At 39.9% G+C, this 15,541-nt stretch overlaps 1 protein-coding gene across 3 annotated transcripts in view; it reads right to left on the reverse strand.

Annotated features, from left to right (window-relative positions):
- The window catches only part of ERCC6 (ERCC excision repair 6, chromatin remodeling factor), an 80,184-nt gene that overhangs the window by 31,927 nt on the left and 32,716 nt on the right, over positions 1–15,541 (reverse strand). For all 3 annotated transcript variants that reach the window (XM_066242279.1, XM_066242278.1, XM_066242280.1), the window contains 2 exons: positions 14,888–15,046; positions 5,551–5,686 (listed from right to left, as the gene is read on the reverse strand). In XM_066242279.1, coding sequence (XP_066098376.1) covers positions 5,551–5,686; positions 14,888–15,046 — 295 coding nt within the window. The remainder of the gene's footprint in view (positions 1–5,550; positions 5,687–14,887; positions 15,047–15,541) is intronic.

A 15,541-nucleotide genomic window follows, 5' to 3' on the forward strand; every position in this document is an offset into this window, starting at 1 on the left:
CCTGCCTGATCCATTCCTTCCTGACCCCTGTTTCCATGGCCACCGACCACTATGGCTGTCAAAGCAGGCTGTCCAGAGGCACTGCTCCACGTCGAGCACCCCACCCCACCCGTCCTGTCTAAATGTTCCACAGAGATTCTGGGTAGACAGCTGTCCCAACCCCACCCCATTTTCCCTGCTGCTAGAAGTCATGAAGCAGGTAGAGCAGAAGACAGACGACTGCAAACTGAAACCCAGAATGCTCCATGCCCCTTCACTGCAGGCACAGAGCTGTGTGTGCACAGAGCTACATGTGTGCACAGCACGAAAAGGGAGGAAAACAACCACCTGGGGCCTGAAACACAGCAGAAGTTAAATGACCACTCTCATTTATAAAACTTCCACTGGATCACAGCCAGACCCTTCAAATGTGGACCTTTGCAAATGTCTCCATTGTAAAGATAATCTCTACTTAATTAATGCCTCTAGGTAAAAACACATCTAAGACTATTCGTTTTCACTCGATTCAATCACAGAACTCTGTAACTGCTTGCAGACTGGAGTTTCAATAATGGCGAATTGTTGAATATTATAGACGTCTCTATCCAAATACTTAAGACAAATTATCTCGGGTGGTTTCAAATTAAAAGCTTGTAAAATATGTAACCTCTCTCCTAGTTTTTGCAATTAATAGGGTATGTCTGCAATTAGCCTGACTCACTGAATGCAGTGCTGTTGTCATTAGAAGATGTGTGTGAAAGTGCTGCTGTTATTATGAAGGCTCAGGAGACCAATCGCTCCTAGAGAGCAAACAGTGAACTGGTAGGAAACAACAGCCATAAATCACACTGTCAGCAGTGGGGAGAGCGAAGGGGAGCACACAGGCACATGAAGGCCATTCATGGGAAACACGGCATGGCAGCTTTCCGGGCAGGACTGACTGCACCTGTAATTAATTAAAATTTCCTTCCAGCTAAATCTTTAATAAACAAGGATTTGTGCTGACAACAAAGGAAAAGGGGCTCCAGCGACATAATTTTACAATATACCTCACAAAACAAGCATAACATCTATCATTTTTTGTATCAGGTGAATATACTGTCTCTAAAGTTAATAGGAATTACATCACTTTGTGTAATAATTTGTGTACTTGGAATGGGTCTGAGATAGTTAAGATACTTGAGGGACTACGTGGCCCTTTTATTTATGTTTTTACTCCCTTCTAGCTTTTTACAAGGCCAAATCTTTTCCCTCTAGTGTTTCAGAAAACAGAAATGATAGTTTCATCAGATGACCATGTTTTTGTGTGGTTTCTTCTTCTTCAATCACTCCCGATAGGTCCCAAAAAGAATTTAACATTCTATTTCATTGTTTCCATCTGGGGCTCAGTGTGTCTGCACTTGAGGAAAAATGGTGTGTATGTGAATGACCATGAACATTTTTGTTATTTATATGGAATCAATCAAAAATGTCAGAGAATCTTTTCATTCTCAACTACTAATATTCTTTTGTTTCTAACAGTAAAAATTACCTGAGCAAATTTAAGCTTTTCACACACACATACTAATCCAACAAATCCTCATATAATTACTAAAAATTCCCATTTTACAGAGCTAAAACTGGGTTCATAGAAGCTGAGTGACTTTTCCAGGGTCACACAGCTGTAACCTGACAGACTTGACTCAAACCCTGGTCTCGCACAAAACCTGGGCTCCAAACCTTTGTGCTGTCACGCATTTCTCTCTCTCAAGCCTCTAAGCATCATTAATTGATCAAAATGAGATAAAATCCTCTGAATTATGTAAAATATTCCACAAATTTACTACATCCTACATACAAGAATAAGGTGGGAGAGACAAAGTGACAGTTGTTTCAAAAAATCAGCAAGAAACTTCTCATTACACATTTTCCAACAAATGGAAACTTAATTATATCAACTTCACAACAGAGTGGTAAGGACCCTACCACCCATACAGCATAAGTATCACAAAACTGTCTTCTTTTATTATCTTTTCATATATATATTTACTTTCCCCAAGAAAATGGTTAGCTTTTCAGTCAGTTAAAACCAACACATTCATTTGGCCTCCGCCAAACAGCCTGGAATATGATGTTTATTCAACAAATATTAATTGACTAACATTAAGTGTCTTTATATTAGAAAAATAGGATCATAAAACCTAATGAGAAAGGGAAAACCTTTGACTCCTGTTACATAAGATTTCAACTAACCATTAAAAAAGATTCAAAAGACTAAAAAGTCTTTACCTGATTGGGTCATTTGGTTGAAAATATTAGACAAATATTTTTTTGCATGGTCGGGTGTTTATTTAATAATTCTCAATTATGCTGTCAAAGAAAATATTAACAAAGATAAAGATAAGGTAAGACAAAATGGTGAGAAAGGGGGAAGCTAAGAGGAAAGCTATTTAGGGAAGAAGAATGATAGATGTGTCCCATTCAGAAATTGATCATTTAATATGTTCTCTAAAGGCAAAAATTTCAAAATGTTGCCATACTAGCTACAACAAATCATAAGAAAAATAATCTATTTGAATGATAAACAGACCAATTCTGGCATTATTACTCTTAAGTCTTTTTTTTTTTTTTTTTGACAGAGACAGAGAGAGGGACAGACAGAGACAGACAGACAGGAAGGGAAAGAGATGAAAAGCATCAGTTCTTTTTTGCAGCACCTTAGTTGTTCATTGATTGCTTTCTCATATGTGCCTTGACTGGGGGGCTCCAGCTGCACCAGTGACCCCTTGCTTAAGCCAGTGATCTTGAGCTTCAAGCTAGCAACCATGGGGTCATGTCTGTGATCCCACGCTCAGGCTGGTGAGCCCACGATCTCAGAGTTTTGAACCTGGGTTCTCTGCATCCCAGTCCAATGCTCTATCCACTGTGCCACCTCCTGGTCAGACCTTTTAAGTATTTTTTTTAAATCTCTTCTCTTTTCTATTTTCCCCAGCACTGAATGTCCCTATGGCCAAGTACCAACATTTCATTTAGAAAGGACAGCCGATGGTGCACACAGAAAGCTTCCCCATGGACGGAAAGGTCAGACAACAGAGGCCAGGTTAAAGCCCAGGCTGACACTGACAGAATATTTGAAATGTGATTAAGAAACATGAATTCTACTGCCATCTAACAAACCTGTAAGATAACAGGTATGCATGAGGCAGCAAAGGCCATGCATACAAGTGTAAAAGAACGGGACAGGGGTCAACGCCACTTGGGTGCTGGCATCCAGAAGCCAGAGTTCTGATCTCGGAAGTGTTACCAACAAGGCCTGTGCAAGGAATTAACATATTTTTGACATGCTGTCATCACAAAGAGTAAAATGATACTTGCATTAATAATAAATAATAAACTGATGGTGTTTCTAAGTCAAGAGTTTGGTTTGAAAGATGCAAAAAAAAATCATTTTGATCTTTTGCTTGACAGCTTGTATCTTTAGAGATCTGATATATTTTGCAACGAAAAAGAAACAGGTGAAAGAGTTAAGGGTCAGAGTGAAAACAGAAGTCCACTGCTTTTCCTCAAAAGTTAAGTTAGAAACGTCAAGTCCTTGGTGAACTGTGAAACCCTGGAAAAGTCATGCGCAACCACATGCATGCGTGTGTCTATGTCTGCAAAACAATCTCTGTTTACAGGGAATCCCTGTAAACAGAACTGAAATATCTGTTCTTTAAGGTTTGCCTCTGAACAAGTTAAAGAAGCAAGCATTACCAAGAAACACTGACCAATGTCAATGCTATTTCCATTAATGAACCAAAGTAGTCAATATTTAATTTACATGAAGGTAGCTCTTCAGGTTATAATTACAGAGAAAATTCAGGGGAGCCATGATCTAGGTGAAGGTGTAAAATATATATACTTCACAAGCCCAAAAAAATATAAAAAGATAAAGGAGAACTTATGAAAAATTTGTCTTTTAAAGAAAAACATCAACTAATGAATCTTTCCATTGAATTTTACAATACAAAACTTAAGAAATGTTTAAATAGACAATGGAAGTGAAAAAAGAAAAATGTTTCCAAGGGTGATGACAAGATGGTTACAATTTATTTTGAGTAGAAAAAAAAAATCTAAACTGTTGTTTCCACGCTGCTAAAAAAAATAAAAATCACTTTTTTATCACAGCATTATATTTTAATTCAGTTTGTTTTTCATTTACCATTTAAAATTCAAGACAATGTCAGTTGGTTTTAACAACAGCTAGCATAAGGAAGATCCTGTCTCCCCAAACTTGACCTACCAAACTACAGATAATCCCAATTCACTTGTATCAAAAGTTCTGCTTACTCATAATCACAAACAAGAAGGGAATTTGGAGGAAAGGGGTATTGACAAAATTGCAGAAGCACTGGTGTTTAGTGGCTCCCACGTGTCTCACTCAGCAAGGCCAACGTTCACTAGCTCTTTATGGGGTACAAGAGCTCACTCAAGAGCTCTGAAGACTCGGGAAAGAAAAAACTCAATGAACTACCATTTCATGTCAATAAGACAACCTGCGCACCCCAGTGAAAATGTGCAATTATTACTTATCCAGCAAGGGAATAAGGAATAGGGAATTTGGAGTACAAAAATGAGGAAGACACAGTTCCTACTCTACGGAGCTTACCAACTAGATGATGAGAAAGACTAGAAAAAAAGCATAATACAACATATCTATGCTACCCACAGGAACACAAATAAACCTCCCTTTAAATAATGTGGCTAAAATTATGAATAAGTGAGAAAATACAACTATTAAAGTACAGTGCTTATATTTATATGATGATCAAGGATTCAAAGAACAGCCTGACTAGGCTGTAGTAGATAAAGCGTCGGATTGAGATGCAGAGGACCCAGGTTCAAAACCCCAAGGTTGCCAGCTTGAGCGCGGGCTCATTTGGCTTAAGTGTGGGGTTGCTGGCTTGTAGCCCAAGGTCACTGGCTTGAGCAAGGGGTCATTCGCTCTGCTGTAGCCCTTGGAGGCACATATGAGAAAGCAATTAATTAATGAGTTGATGCTTCTCATCTCTCTCCCTTCCTGTCTGAAAAAAAAAAAAGGATTGAAAGAACTACAAAAAAAATAAACTAAAAAGCAACAATACAAATTGTAAAATTCTCAAAATGGCAGGTTGCTCTTTCATTCATTAAAACCATGTTTTAAAAGCATATTAACAAATGTATTTACACCAATTAAGAATTATTATATTACATTTTGTACCCACCTTCCTAAAACTGTTTAAAGTTAAGAGTGCTCCTCATCAGCTAGGTAACTGTCCCAGAGGACCTGAGCCTTGGTCCCACTTGTGCTGCCCACCCTGTGCCCTGTCTGTGCCCAGCTGTTTCCCTGGATAACAACAACGTCTCAACACCACTAGGGACTATGAATGGGAAAGCCTACATTCGTAATTGTTTATAAATTACAGAGCTCTAAATTAAACCAGTAACAAGTTTAAATGCATGAAGAGAAACAAACGTATTTCAGAAATACACAGATCAAAGAAAAAACAAGAATGAAAAACAGAGAGCTTTAAGACAAGACAAAAATAAAAGTACAAAGTGCTGTCATGTTACCTTTTTGCGGGTATAGGAGCCGGTTTCGTGCAGAATTGCTACTCTGAAGGGAGGCCACCACGTGTGAAATTCCTTCACCCACTGATGCATCACTGTCGTTGGACAGACAATAACAGTTGGACCCAAACCCTCAAACCTACACCCAAAAGAGCCAAGAAGAAAATACAACCATAAATGACAGCATATGGATGACAAACTGCCAAAAGCAAAAAGAAACAAAAGTTAACACTTCAGAAAAGAAAATCCTAGCTCAGTAAATTAATTGATATTCTTTTTAAAGAAAAGCTACTGAGGTTAAAAGCCAGTAAATGAACTCTCTACAACCCCATTCAAGTAGTGAATGCAGGTATTTAAACACCAGTTAATACAGTAAAAAAAAAAAAAAAAAAAAAAAATCTAAAGTAAGAGAAAATCCAACAAAAATTATACAATAAAAATATTTCACTTTCCTCCCCTATTCCAGACTAATGAAGGTATTATACGTCACATCTTAAACTAAGTGAACATCAGAATATCTTCCGTTTACATGACTCTCTGTAGTCTACCAAAAGTTTTCACCCACAGAATTTCAACCAATCTCAAAGCCCTGGAGAATAAGGGCAAAAATGCTCTGGCATTTGGAGGCTCTGAAGGTTGCTGTGTCCAAGGCAGCGTGGTTACCAGATGAGGCAGTGCCTACAGATCAGTCTTTTGAATGTTGAACCTGTTCTTTTACAACACGCTGCTGCTCGCTTCCCGTCATACAACACCAGAGGAGCACCACAGTGACCGTCTCTAGTGGCAAGCCCACGTCCATCAGTTGTAACCTTCTCCATCCTCGTAGAACACATAGCAAGAGCTTTAACAATAGCCCACGTTTGCCAGCAATCCCAAAGAGACATTTATGTACCAGAATATGCACTGCAAAATAATTATACTGTGGGAAAAGTAGGCCTTTTCCCTATATATTTCCAATTTCAACTTAAAACATCCACAAATAAGAGAAGCATTGGCCCTTATTACAGAAAACTGCCAAGTATTATTAGAGCATTAAAAACTCCTGAAATAAATAGGTATACAATGTTCACTGTCAATTATTCCTGAGTACTTTATACTTTTTGTAGCTATTATGAATGGGATATTCCCATGTTTTCCAACTGGTTACTGTGAGTACCTATATAGTAGTGCTATTGATTCTTGTATGCTCATCTTGAGAAGAAAGCTTTTAACATCAACTTGCAATATTTATCAAGAAATTTTTATTAAAGAAATAAATTTGACATTCATTCTTGAGAGAGAGAGAGAGAGAGAGAGAGAAGGGTTGGTCAGACCACCCCAGTCTTTAATACAGCGAACACTAGTTGTTAGCAGTGCCTGGTCTGAACCCCAGCTCTGTACACACTAAGTCTGGGATCTTGGGCACAATTATTTAATCTTTCTGAAGCTCAGTTTCTCATCTGAAAGTAGGAATAATAAAACTGCTGTTCATACAGGGTTATATAAAGGTTAAATCAGTCAATATCTGTGAAGTGCTTACAATAGTACTATGCAATAAATACTATAAGGCCTAGTTAATTAAGACGGACCATCACATAACCATTACTGTTCTTTTTGAGGAATATTTTAAAACCTGGAAATATGTTCATAATAAGTCTTTTAGAAAAACAAAACTATGTATGGATTCACCCCAATTCAGTTCTACTATCTCAACATGACTTTCTCCTATCCCTCCTTCTTTGGAGAACCATGACTTTGTGCAGGCACCCACTCTTCCTTTCCAGACGTGGGCTGGAGGAGACTTTGACCTGGTTGGGCTACAGTGAAGGGGGAGGAGCAGTAGTCCTGGCTCCTACAGCCTACGCACACAGCCTTCCCCTGGCAGCACTCACCAGAGAGCTGGGGCCCGAGAAGACTGTTTCACTCAGAGTGAGGAAGGACATCAAGTAGTCCTTCCTTACCTGTAGTTTTGCTTTCCATGCTTTCAGTCTGAAAATACTAAATGCAAAATTCCAGAAATAAAAAATTTGTTTTAAATTGCATGTTGTTCTGAATAGCATGAAGAACTCTCACAGGCTGACATCATCCATGAGTCACCTCTTTTCCCAGCATGTCCATGCTGCATACACCCCTCACCCATCAGTCACTCGGTAGCTGCGGGGGCTACTGATAGACTGCCGTGGTATCACAGTCAGCTTTATGTAGCCTGATGCCTCATCACAACACCCACATCACCTCATTCCATCTCATCATGTAGGCACTGCCCCACCTCACATCATCACAAGAAAAAGAAGGGTGAGTCCAGTATAATCAGATATTTTAAGAAAGCAATCACATGCATATAACTTTTCTTATAGTATGTTACAATTATTTTATTATTAGTTATTATTTTTCATTGTTTCTGTGCCTGATTTATAAATTAAACTTTATCATAGGCATATATGTATAGGAAAGCAGAGTATAAAGGGTTTGGTGCTATCCAAGTTTCTGGCATCCACTAGAGGTCTTGGAACATCTCCTCCTCAGATAAGGAGAGGCGACTGCACCTTTTAGGGTGGAGGAGAGCTTTCTCTGTTGGGTCTCTCCTGCTGTATGTGAACAAGGGAACAGCTCAGTGGTCACTAAGCAGCTGGGCTATAGCACAAGGAGACCTTATGATGGACCACAAGGAGAACTGGTCTTAGGAGAAGAAGCTTCCTATACCTGGTTCCTTGATGACTTCCCTAACCTACTGATCACTCTGTGTCGATAGCCCACTCCTGTGGTTTCTAGGTATATCACACATGTTGTGAATGTTTAATCCAATTTGAGATAAGGTTTTATATGCTTACAGTCAAAATGTCCTAATGCGTTATATACCATCAGTACCTCACAGTCTACACATCCCGAGTGTACCTTCTCTTGTCTGAGACCATCCCAGCTTTGCCTTGCTGGGAGCCCATGTCCCATCACAGCAACACTCTCATGACTGTAGCTGATTCATCAGCAGTCTTGGGTGCTAGTTAAGTGCATAAGATGAACATTAAGCAAGTCAAACTAACTATGGGAACCTCTTCAACACTATACTCACTCAGTTCATGCTATAAGAGGAAGGTATCTGGGAGCCTAGACTGGCTGAGGACACTAAAGACCCCAACGGCCCACCTCTCCCTCATGGGGAGCAGCCACTGGCACTTTTTAAACTCTTTCTTCCCCTCACCTACACGTGTTGAATAAGTTAGATGCACACTGCACTATTTTCCCTGTGTTATCTCATTAATTCCCATAGTTTCAATTACTCCCTCTACACTGAGATGCCAAGCCAAGGTCTCCAGCCCAGATCTCTTTCCTGAACTCCAAAGTACCACATGCTTGGAGGTCTAACTGCTGGCCTATATCTCCACTTAGACATCCCCATAGTGTAAGCCTCCCCTACATTTCCTAATCCAAAAGAAAGAACTGTCACCTATTCCCCAGCTGCTCAAATCAGAAATCCAGGCCTCTCTTTTTCTCTATATCCAACCCACAGAGTTCACATCACAAGTGCCTCCTAAATCCCTCTCAGAGCCACCCTGTCTCTCCATCTACAGTACTGCTGATACTCCAGTGATGGCCATTAATATCTTTTACCTGGGCAACTATACTTTCTAGCATGATCATTTCTTTCTTTCTTTTTTTTTTTTTATTCATTTGAGAGAGGAGAGGGAGAGACAGAGAGAAGGGGAGAGGAGCTGAAAGCATCAACTCCCATATGTGCCTTGACCAGGCAAGCCCAGGGTTTCGAACCGGCAACCTCAGCATTTCCAGGTCGACACTTTATCCACTGCGCCACCACAGGTCAGGCCTAGCATGATCATTTCAATAAAACAAAATATGAATGCTTCATCCTTTTGCTTTAAAAGCCTTTTAATGTTTGTCCATTGTTCTTGGGAAAGTTTAAACACCTCCACTTGGCTTGTGAAACCACAAGGATCTGCAACATGCTCACCTCTGCAGCCTCACCTCTCCTGGTCTCCACCCCAACACCTGCCTCTGAGGCTCACCCTTCACCTGCCAGCACTGTCTTCAGTTCCTATAAGAGCATAACCCTGACCTCTCACCCTGTGCCTTGTCCCTTTTTACCCTTTTATCTTAGCTACTGTCTACTGGTCCTTCAGACCTCAGCCTCTTCTACGCGTCTTCCTTATGTCCTTTTCTCTCCAGAAGGACTAAGGACCCTTCCAAGGTGCATCCACACTGATAAGAACCCCATACTAAATCCTGTCATATCACCTATTGTAACCATGCATTAGAGCCTTCCTAAGTTCCCTAAAGGTACAGATAGCCTTTCTTCAAATGATCTCAATGCCCAAACCATAGGAGGTATAATTAATGAATATTGTCTTTATTAAAACATTTTTTGCCTGACCAGGCGATGGCGCAGTGGATAGAGCGTCGGACTGGGATGCAAAGGACCCAGGTTCGAGACTCCAAGCTCGCCAGCTTGAGCCCAAGGTCACTGGCTTGAGCAAGGGGTTACTTGGTCTGCTGAAGGCCCACCCACAGTCAAGGCACATATGAGAAAGCAATCAATGAACAACTAAGGTGCTGCAACGCGCAATGAAAAACTAATGATTGATGCTTCTCATCTCTCTCTGTTTCTGTCCCTGTCTATCCCTCTCTCTGACTCTGTCTCTGTAAAAAAATTTAAAAAAACAAAAAACAAAGAAACAACATTTTTTTCAGGGTTAGGAAAAAATATATTGAAATGTTAAAAAAGGTAATTTCTGAGTTGGAGAATCATGGGTGATTTTTATGTTCTTACTACATACAGCTCAATAAATGATACCAAACCTTAAAAAAACTAAATTAGCATAAATCACACAGTGCTTGAAATATTAAAAGCAATCTTCTACAAAACTGAAAAATACCTGTAGTTCTAAGACAATAACAAGCCGAAACTTAACTGAGGCTTGCTCTCACTCCCAGGTGACAAAGCGTCTCCCTCTACTTCCCAGTCCTTTCTCCCTCCAGCTGCAGGCCCTGCCCAGCCCTCTGCTGCAGCCAGTGGCAGCAAACCACTCATACACCCTGTGCAAGTCCCAAGAACCCTGCTTCTCACGGGGACAGGGCCCCCGCAGGCTCCCTGGGGAGAGTATAGCTCTGCCCTGGCCCCTTCCAAGACAACAGCCCTTTCTAAAAGGAGTAAATGCACCAGCTTATATCCTCCAAGAGTTTTGGAACAAAAGAGTTATCGTCAATATGTACTTAGCAGGGATCAGGAAACAACACATCAAAGCCTGTCTAAAATAGTTAAAAACAAACTCACTTTTATATAAGCTTAAATACACACATATGCTTTTCAATTTTTTAAGGTTCTACATTTTTCTCTGTTTATAACATTTTCTGTAAACTGCTACAATGACTCACATTTTGTCATTTAAGGCCAATACTTTATTCTGGCTAAACATCCACCTGGCACTCTTATGCCCTTTAATTTCTGCCATTCTCCCCTTACTAGAAGACTCCATTTTCAGGCTAAGTGGACAGCTAGGAGCAGACCTACACTGTTCTTGAACCACGGAAGGGCAATCAATCCATTAACAGTCATAGCAGCTACACCACCCTTTTCCAGCCCTCAATACTGGTGAAATGACCACTAAAAATGGCTGAATGTACTCAAGTGATTATCATCAATTACCAAACTGGCTATAGTTCCTTTCATCTTTGATTTTCATTGATGATCTAATGAATTTAGGACAAGTCAATAGTTCCAGGGTCAAATATTTCCACCTACAGAATGGAAATTTGTTATTAATAGCTTAAAACTTACCAGAAATTACAAAGTAAAATATCAACCTTTGAAAGTTTATTAACTTTTTCAGGCCATTTATTTGTAATTGGGAATTTACTAAATGATACCCAAGACGTTGAAGTATTAACTGAAGTTTGAAAGATAAATTATGTATCTCCTCTCCATCACAAAATCTGGAGGGTGTGTGTGTGGGGGGTCTATCAGAATAGCAGAGTGAAAATAAGATAGCATGTATATTATAAACTAGGAACACGAGACCAACCAGTACAAATTTAATATGTTTCTTTCTTCTTTTTTTTTAGGTGAGAGAAGGGGAAATAGTGAGGCAGATTGCTTCTCAAAAACACACACACATACAAAATACATTTGGGGCCCTGGCCGGTTGGCTCAGCGGTAGAGCATCGGCCTAGCGTGCGGAGGACCCGTGTTCGATTCCCGGCCAGGGCACACAGGAGAAGCGCCCATTTGCTTCTCCACCCCTCCGCCGTGCTCGCAACATGGCGACGCCCAGGATGGGCAGAGCATCGCCCCCTGGTGGGCAGAGCTTCGCCCCTGGTGGGCGTGCCGGGTGGATCCCGGTCGGGCGCATGCAGGAGTCTGTCTGACTGTCTCTCCCTGTTTCCAGCTTCAGAAAAATGAAAAACAAACAAACAAACAAACAAAAAATACATTTGGGAAAAAAAAACACAACTTCTTTTACCATTACACATTTCTTCTTTCTATCCCAGAAACTTTTTAACAATCATGGACCTTAAAACTGACACACTAAGACCATCTCAAATTAGGGCCCAAAAATCTACAGTCTATAGGAATTGAGAGGAAACACACAACAAATGAAACAATGCCCACTTACAGCACTTGACAATTCAGTTTCATTTAAACTTGACTATTCATCTGACTCACTCTTTAGGACACAAACACAGAGGAAACTCTAACTTTACTCAGCTGCATAAGAGAACGTGTTATAAACTGTCATACAATCTGCTCTGGCACACAGAAGTGGCGGGGTCCCTCGTACACTTCTATTCATGAAGAGCCAGCTGTTTTGATGATATACAACCACATTCTGGGAGCTACATCTACCGATACTATTTTAATGAAGATGATCTGGGCTATAGTCCAACATGCCACACTATATCATTATGGAAAAAAGGATATGAGCATCGATAGTTAACTGATTACAGCCGTTGTTCAGCCCTGACTTCACTCTAGGACCGTGATGGCGAACTTTATTATAAAAACCGCCCACTTTTGCAGTACTGGTCAACCTGGTCCCTCCCGCCCACTAGTGGGAGTTCCAGCTTTCATGGTGGGCCAATCATGGCACCGTTCGGTTGCTTCGCTACTGCCCACCATGAGAGCTGGGCTGCCCACTAGTGGGCGGGAGGGACCAGATTGACCAGCACTGCAAAAGTGGGCAGTTTTTATAAAAAGGTTCGCTGTCACGGCTCTAGTAGAACTGTCACTACTCAAGAGAGCATGTTTTAATTTTTAGATCAAAATTACAATGCAGGGGCCCTGGCCAGTTGGCTCAGTGGTAGAGCGTTGGCCTGGCGTGCGGGAGTCCCGGGTTCGATTCCTGGCCAGGGCACATAGGAGAAGCGCCCATCTGCTTCTCCACCCCCTCCTCCTTCCTCTCTGTCTCTCTCTTCCCCTCCCGCAGCCGAGGTTCCATTGGAGCAAAAGATGACCCGGGCGCTGGTGATGGCTCCTTGGCCTCTGCCCCAGGTGCTAGAGTGGCTCTGGTCGTGACAGAGCGACGCCCCAGATGGGCAGAGCATCGCCCCCTGATGGGCATGCCGGGTGGATCCTGCCTCCCCATTTCCAGCTTCAGAAAAATACCCCCCCCAAAAAAAAATTACACTGCAGGGATGACTTCAAATTTCCTAGACCTTGAGTACTAGATTCTACACAAGTTTCACGATAATAGGAAAGGAAGAAAAGACATAGGAAATAAGAAAATCCCAGAAATCATTTAAGGAAAGAAAGACAGTCCTAGAAAACCTTGGGGCCGCTCAGGGTATTCTAGTTATCAAAAACAAAAGAACACAGCCCAACCAGAACTACAAAGCCAAACCATCCAAGGGCTTATCTATGTAGAACACAGAAAGCATTCATACAAATGCTAAACTAATGGCAGTCATAGAAAAGAAAATATTAATGTGCATCTCTTTAACTTTGAATTTTTACTTGGGTGGGAATGACTTCACGCTTTTCCAGGCAAAATGTAATAGAATTCTATTATTTAAAGAAAAATCTCTGCTTCAGTGCAACTTTCTTATAACAACAAAATATTTAGTATTTTAAAATCTCCAAATGTTTTTTCCCTTTCCCACATTTATATGAAATTTATAAAATATTCTAAAACTTGACTCCTCATGACACGTGCTGATCAGCTAAATTAATAAAAGAGTTAAATACAAAGCACTAAACTCGAAAGACCAAAAATAAAGTTCTTCATTCAGTAGTTTACGGTTTATATTCGGCTCTCTCCTGAACATTTATCTGCTGATGACCCAGAGAACAGCACAGGAACTTTCTGCAGTTGCTGATGTTGGGCACACTGACACAATTTTAAAGGAATCTCCAAGCATATCTAGAGAGTGCCTAAGGTTTCTACAATAAAACCATCTAGTAAATATCTTTTTGTTAACTCCTTAGACAAGTCTATTGGAATCTAAGTAGCTCTCAGACTAACTGGGTTCAAGATTAAATAACCCACATAACTTACTTAGCATTATTTTTACCAACACTAAGTTATATAAAGCAAATATACAGCTTAGATATCAAACACTATTGTACTGATTTCAAGATAAAGTACTGCAGTGCTATCACACCAAACAGTTTGAAATGCTTATTCTTTCAGGATACTAAAGCTTTCTCAGTTTATTTCAATTCCTAAAGGGAATAAAGACTAAAATCTGAACACAGTTTTCTAGCATTTTAGCATTTTAGACAGTCATTTAGGCTTTGGCCTTAGAATTTATATGAACTTCTGAAAGATGTAGAAAAGTAGAAAGCACAGTGAAGAGACAAGTAATGTCATTATAAAGTCACTTTCTCTACATGCTCTCATCCACACTGATTATAAAAGAAATTTCGGAGGATGGCTTCTCCAGAGCTCCAACTTTCCCCCTGAATAGACTTTGTACTTACGGTAATGCTCACCTGGTTTCCTGCCAAAACAGATATTTTAATATAAAGTTTAATAAATGGAACTAAAAGTACTGTCTCATTTAAAATTCCATATTGTGTAAACTATTGATATTAACATAATTGAGTTTGTAAACAATCCATTTGTAGAAGCTAACCTTAGACAACTGTATTGACCCAAAATATCTAGTGGGGCTCATCTGCAAAATGAAGCCTCAATGCCTGGAATTCATTAAAAGTGTTACATGTTTAATTTCTCCTGCCCTACAGCTCCACTGTCTCGTAAAAATTTTCCTTTGATGTCCCCCACTAAAAGAATTAAAGGAATATTGTAATTGAAATGTCATCAATAATTCACAAGACCCTCCTCCACAGCACATTCCATAAAATATTAATTGAGCTCCACAGACTGACAGTCTGCAGAGGAGCACTTGCCTGTAATTTGAGCCACGAGTCCTGATCTTGCTGTAGCTCAGACCTGCCAAGAAGGCAATTATCTGGATGGTCTTGCCCAATCCCATTTCGTCTCCCAGAATTCCTCCTGCCTGCTGGCAGTGCAATTCCCACAGCCACCTAACACCTGTCTGCTGGTACCTACAACAACAAACATCAATAAGAAAAAGAAAACAGCAAATGGTGGGTAATACAGACTGTTAACAGAAAGTACTCATGAATTAATCATTTCACTATTCCAGCACCAGAGAAACATACTGGACGTGTGTTTTATATGACTGTTGTATTTAAAAGGTCATACATTTTGATTACCTAGGCATAAAATCACAAATTCTTCTCTACAGAACATTAACACATTTCTAATTAAACTGATGGGGTAATTAGAAACTATTTTATTTCTTTAACAACATTAAAAATAGCTTGGTAAACATAAATAAACTTAGTACCTTTTATTCAGTATCATTTCTGAAAAAGAATCTCAAACATTTTTAGTTTTTTTAAGTTGCAGTAATTTTTCTATTAAAAAAATAGGCATAAGCAGCATTAAAAAGCAGGACAGAGAACACCACAACACAGCATATACTGTTGAAAAGTCACTTGGTAATCATATTCTTTTTATTAAAAAAATTAAATTAT

Source organism: Saccopteryx bilineata, chromosome 9 (assembly GCF_036850765.1).
Source record: "Saccopteryx bilineata isolate mSacBil1 chromosome 9, mSacBil1_pri_phased_curated, whole genome shotgun sequence".
In the NCBI taxonomy this organism is placed as follows: Eukaryota; Metazoa; Chordata; class Mammalia; order Chiroptera; family Emballonuridae; genus Saccopteryx; species Saccopteryx bilineata.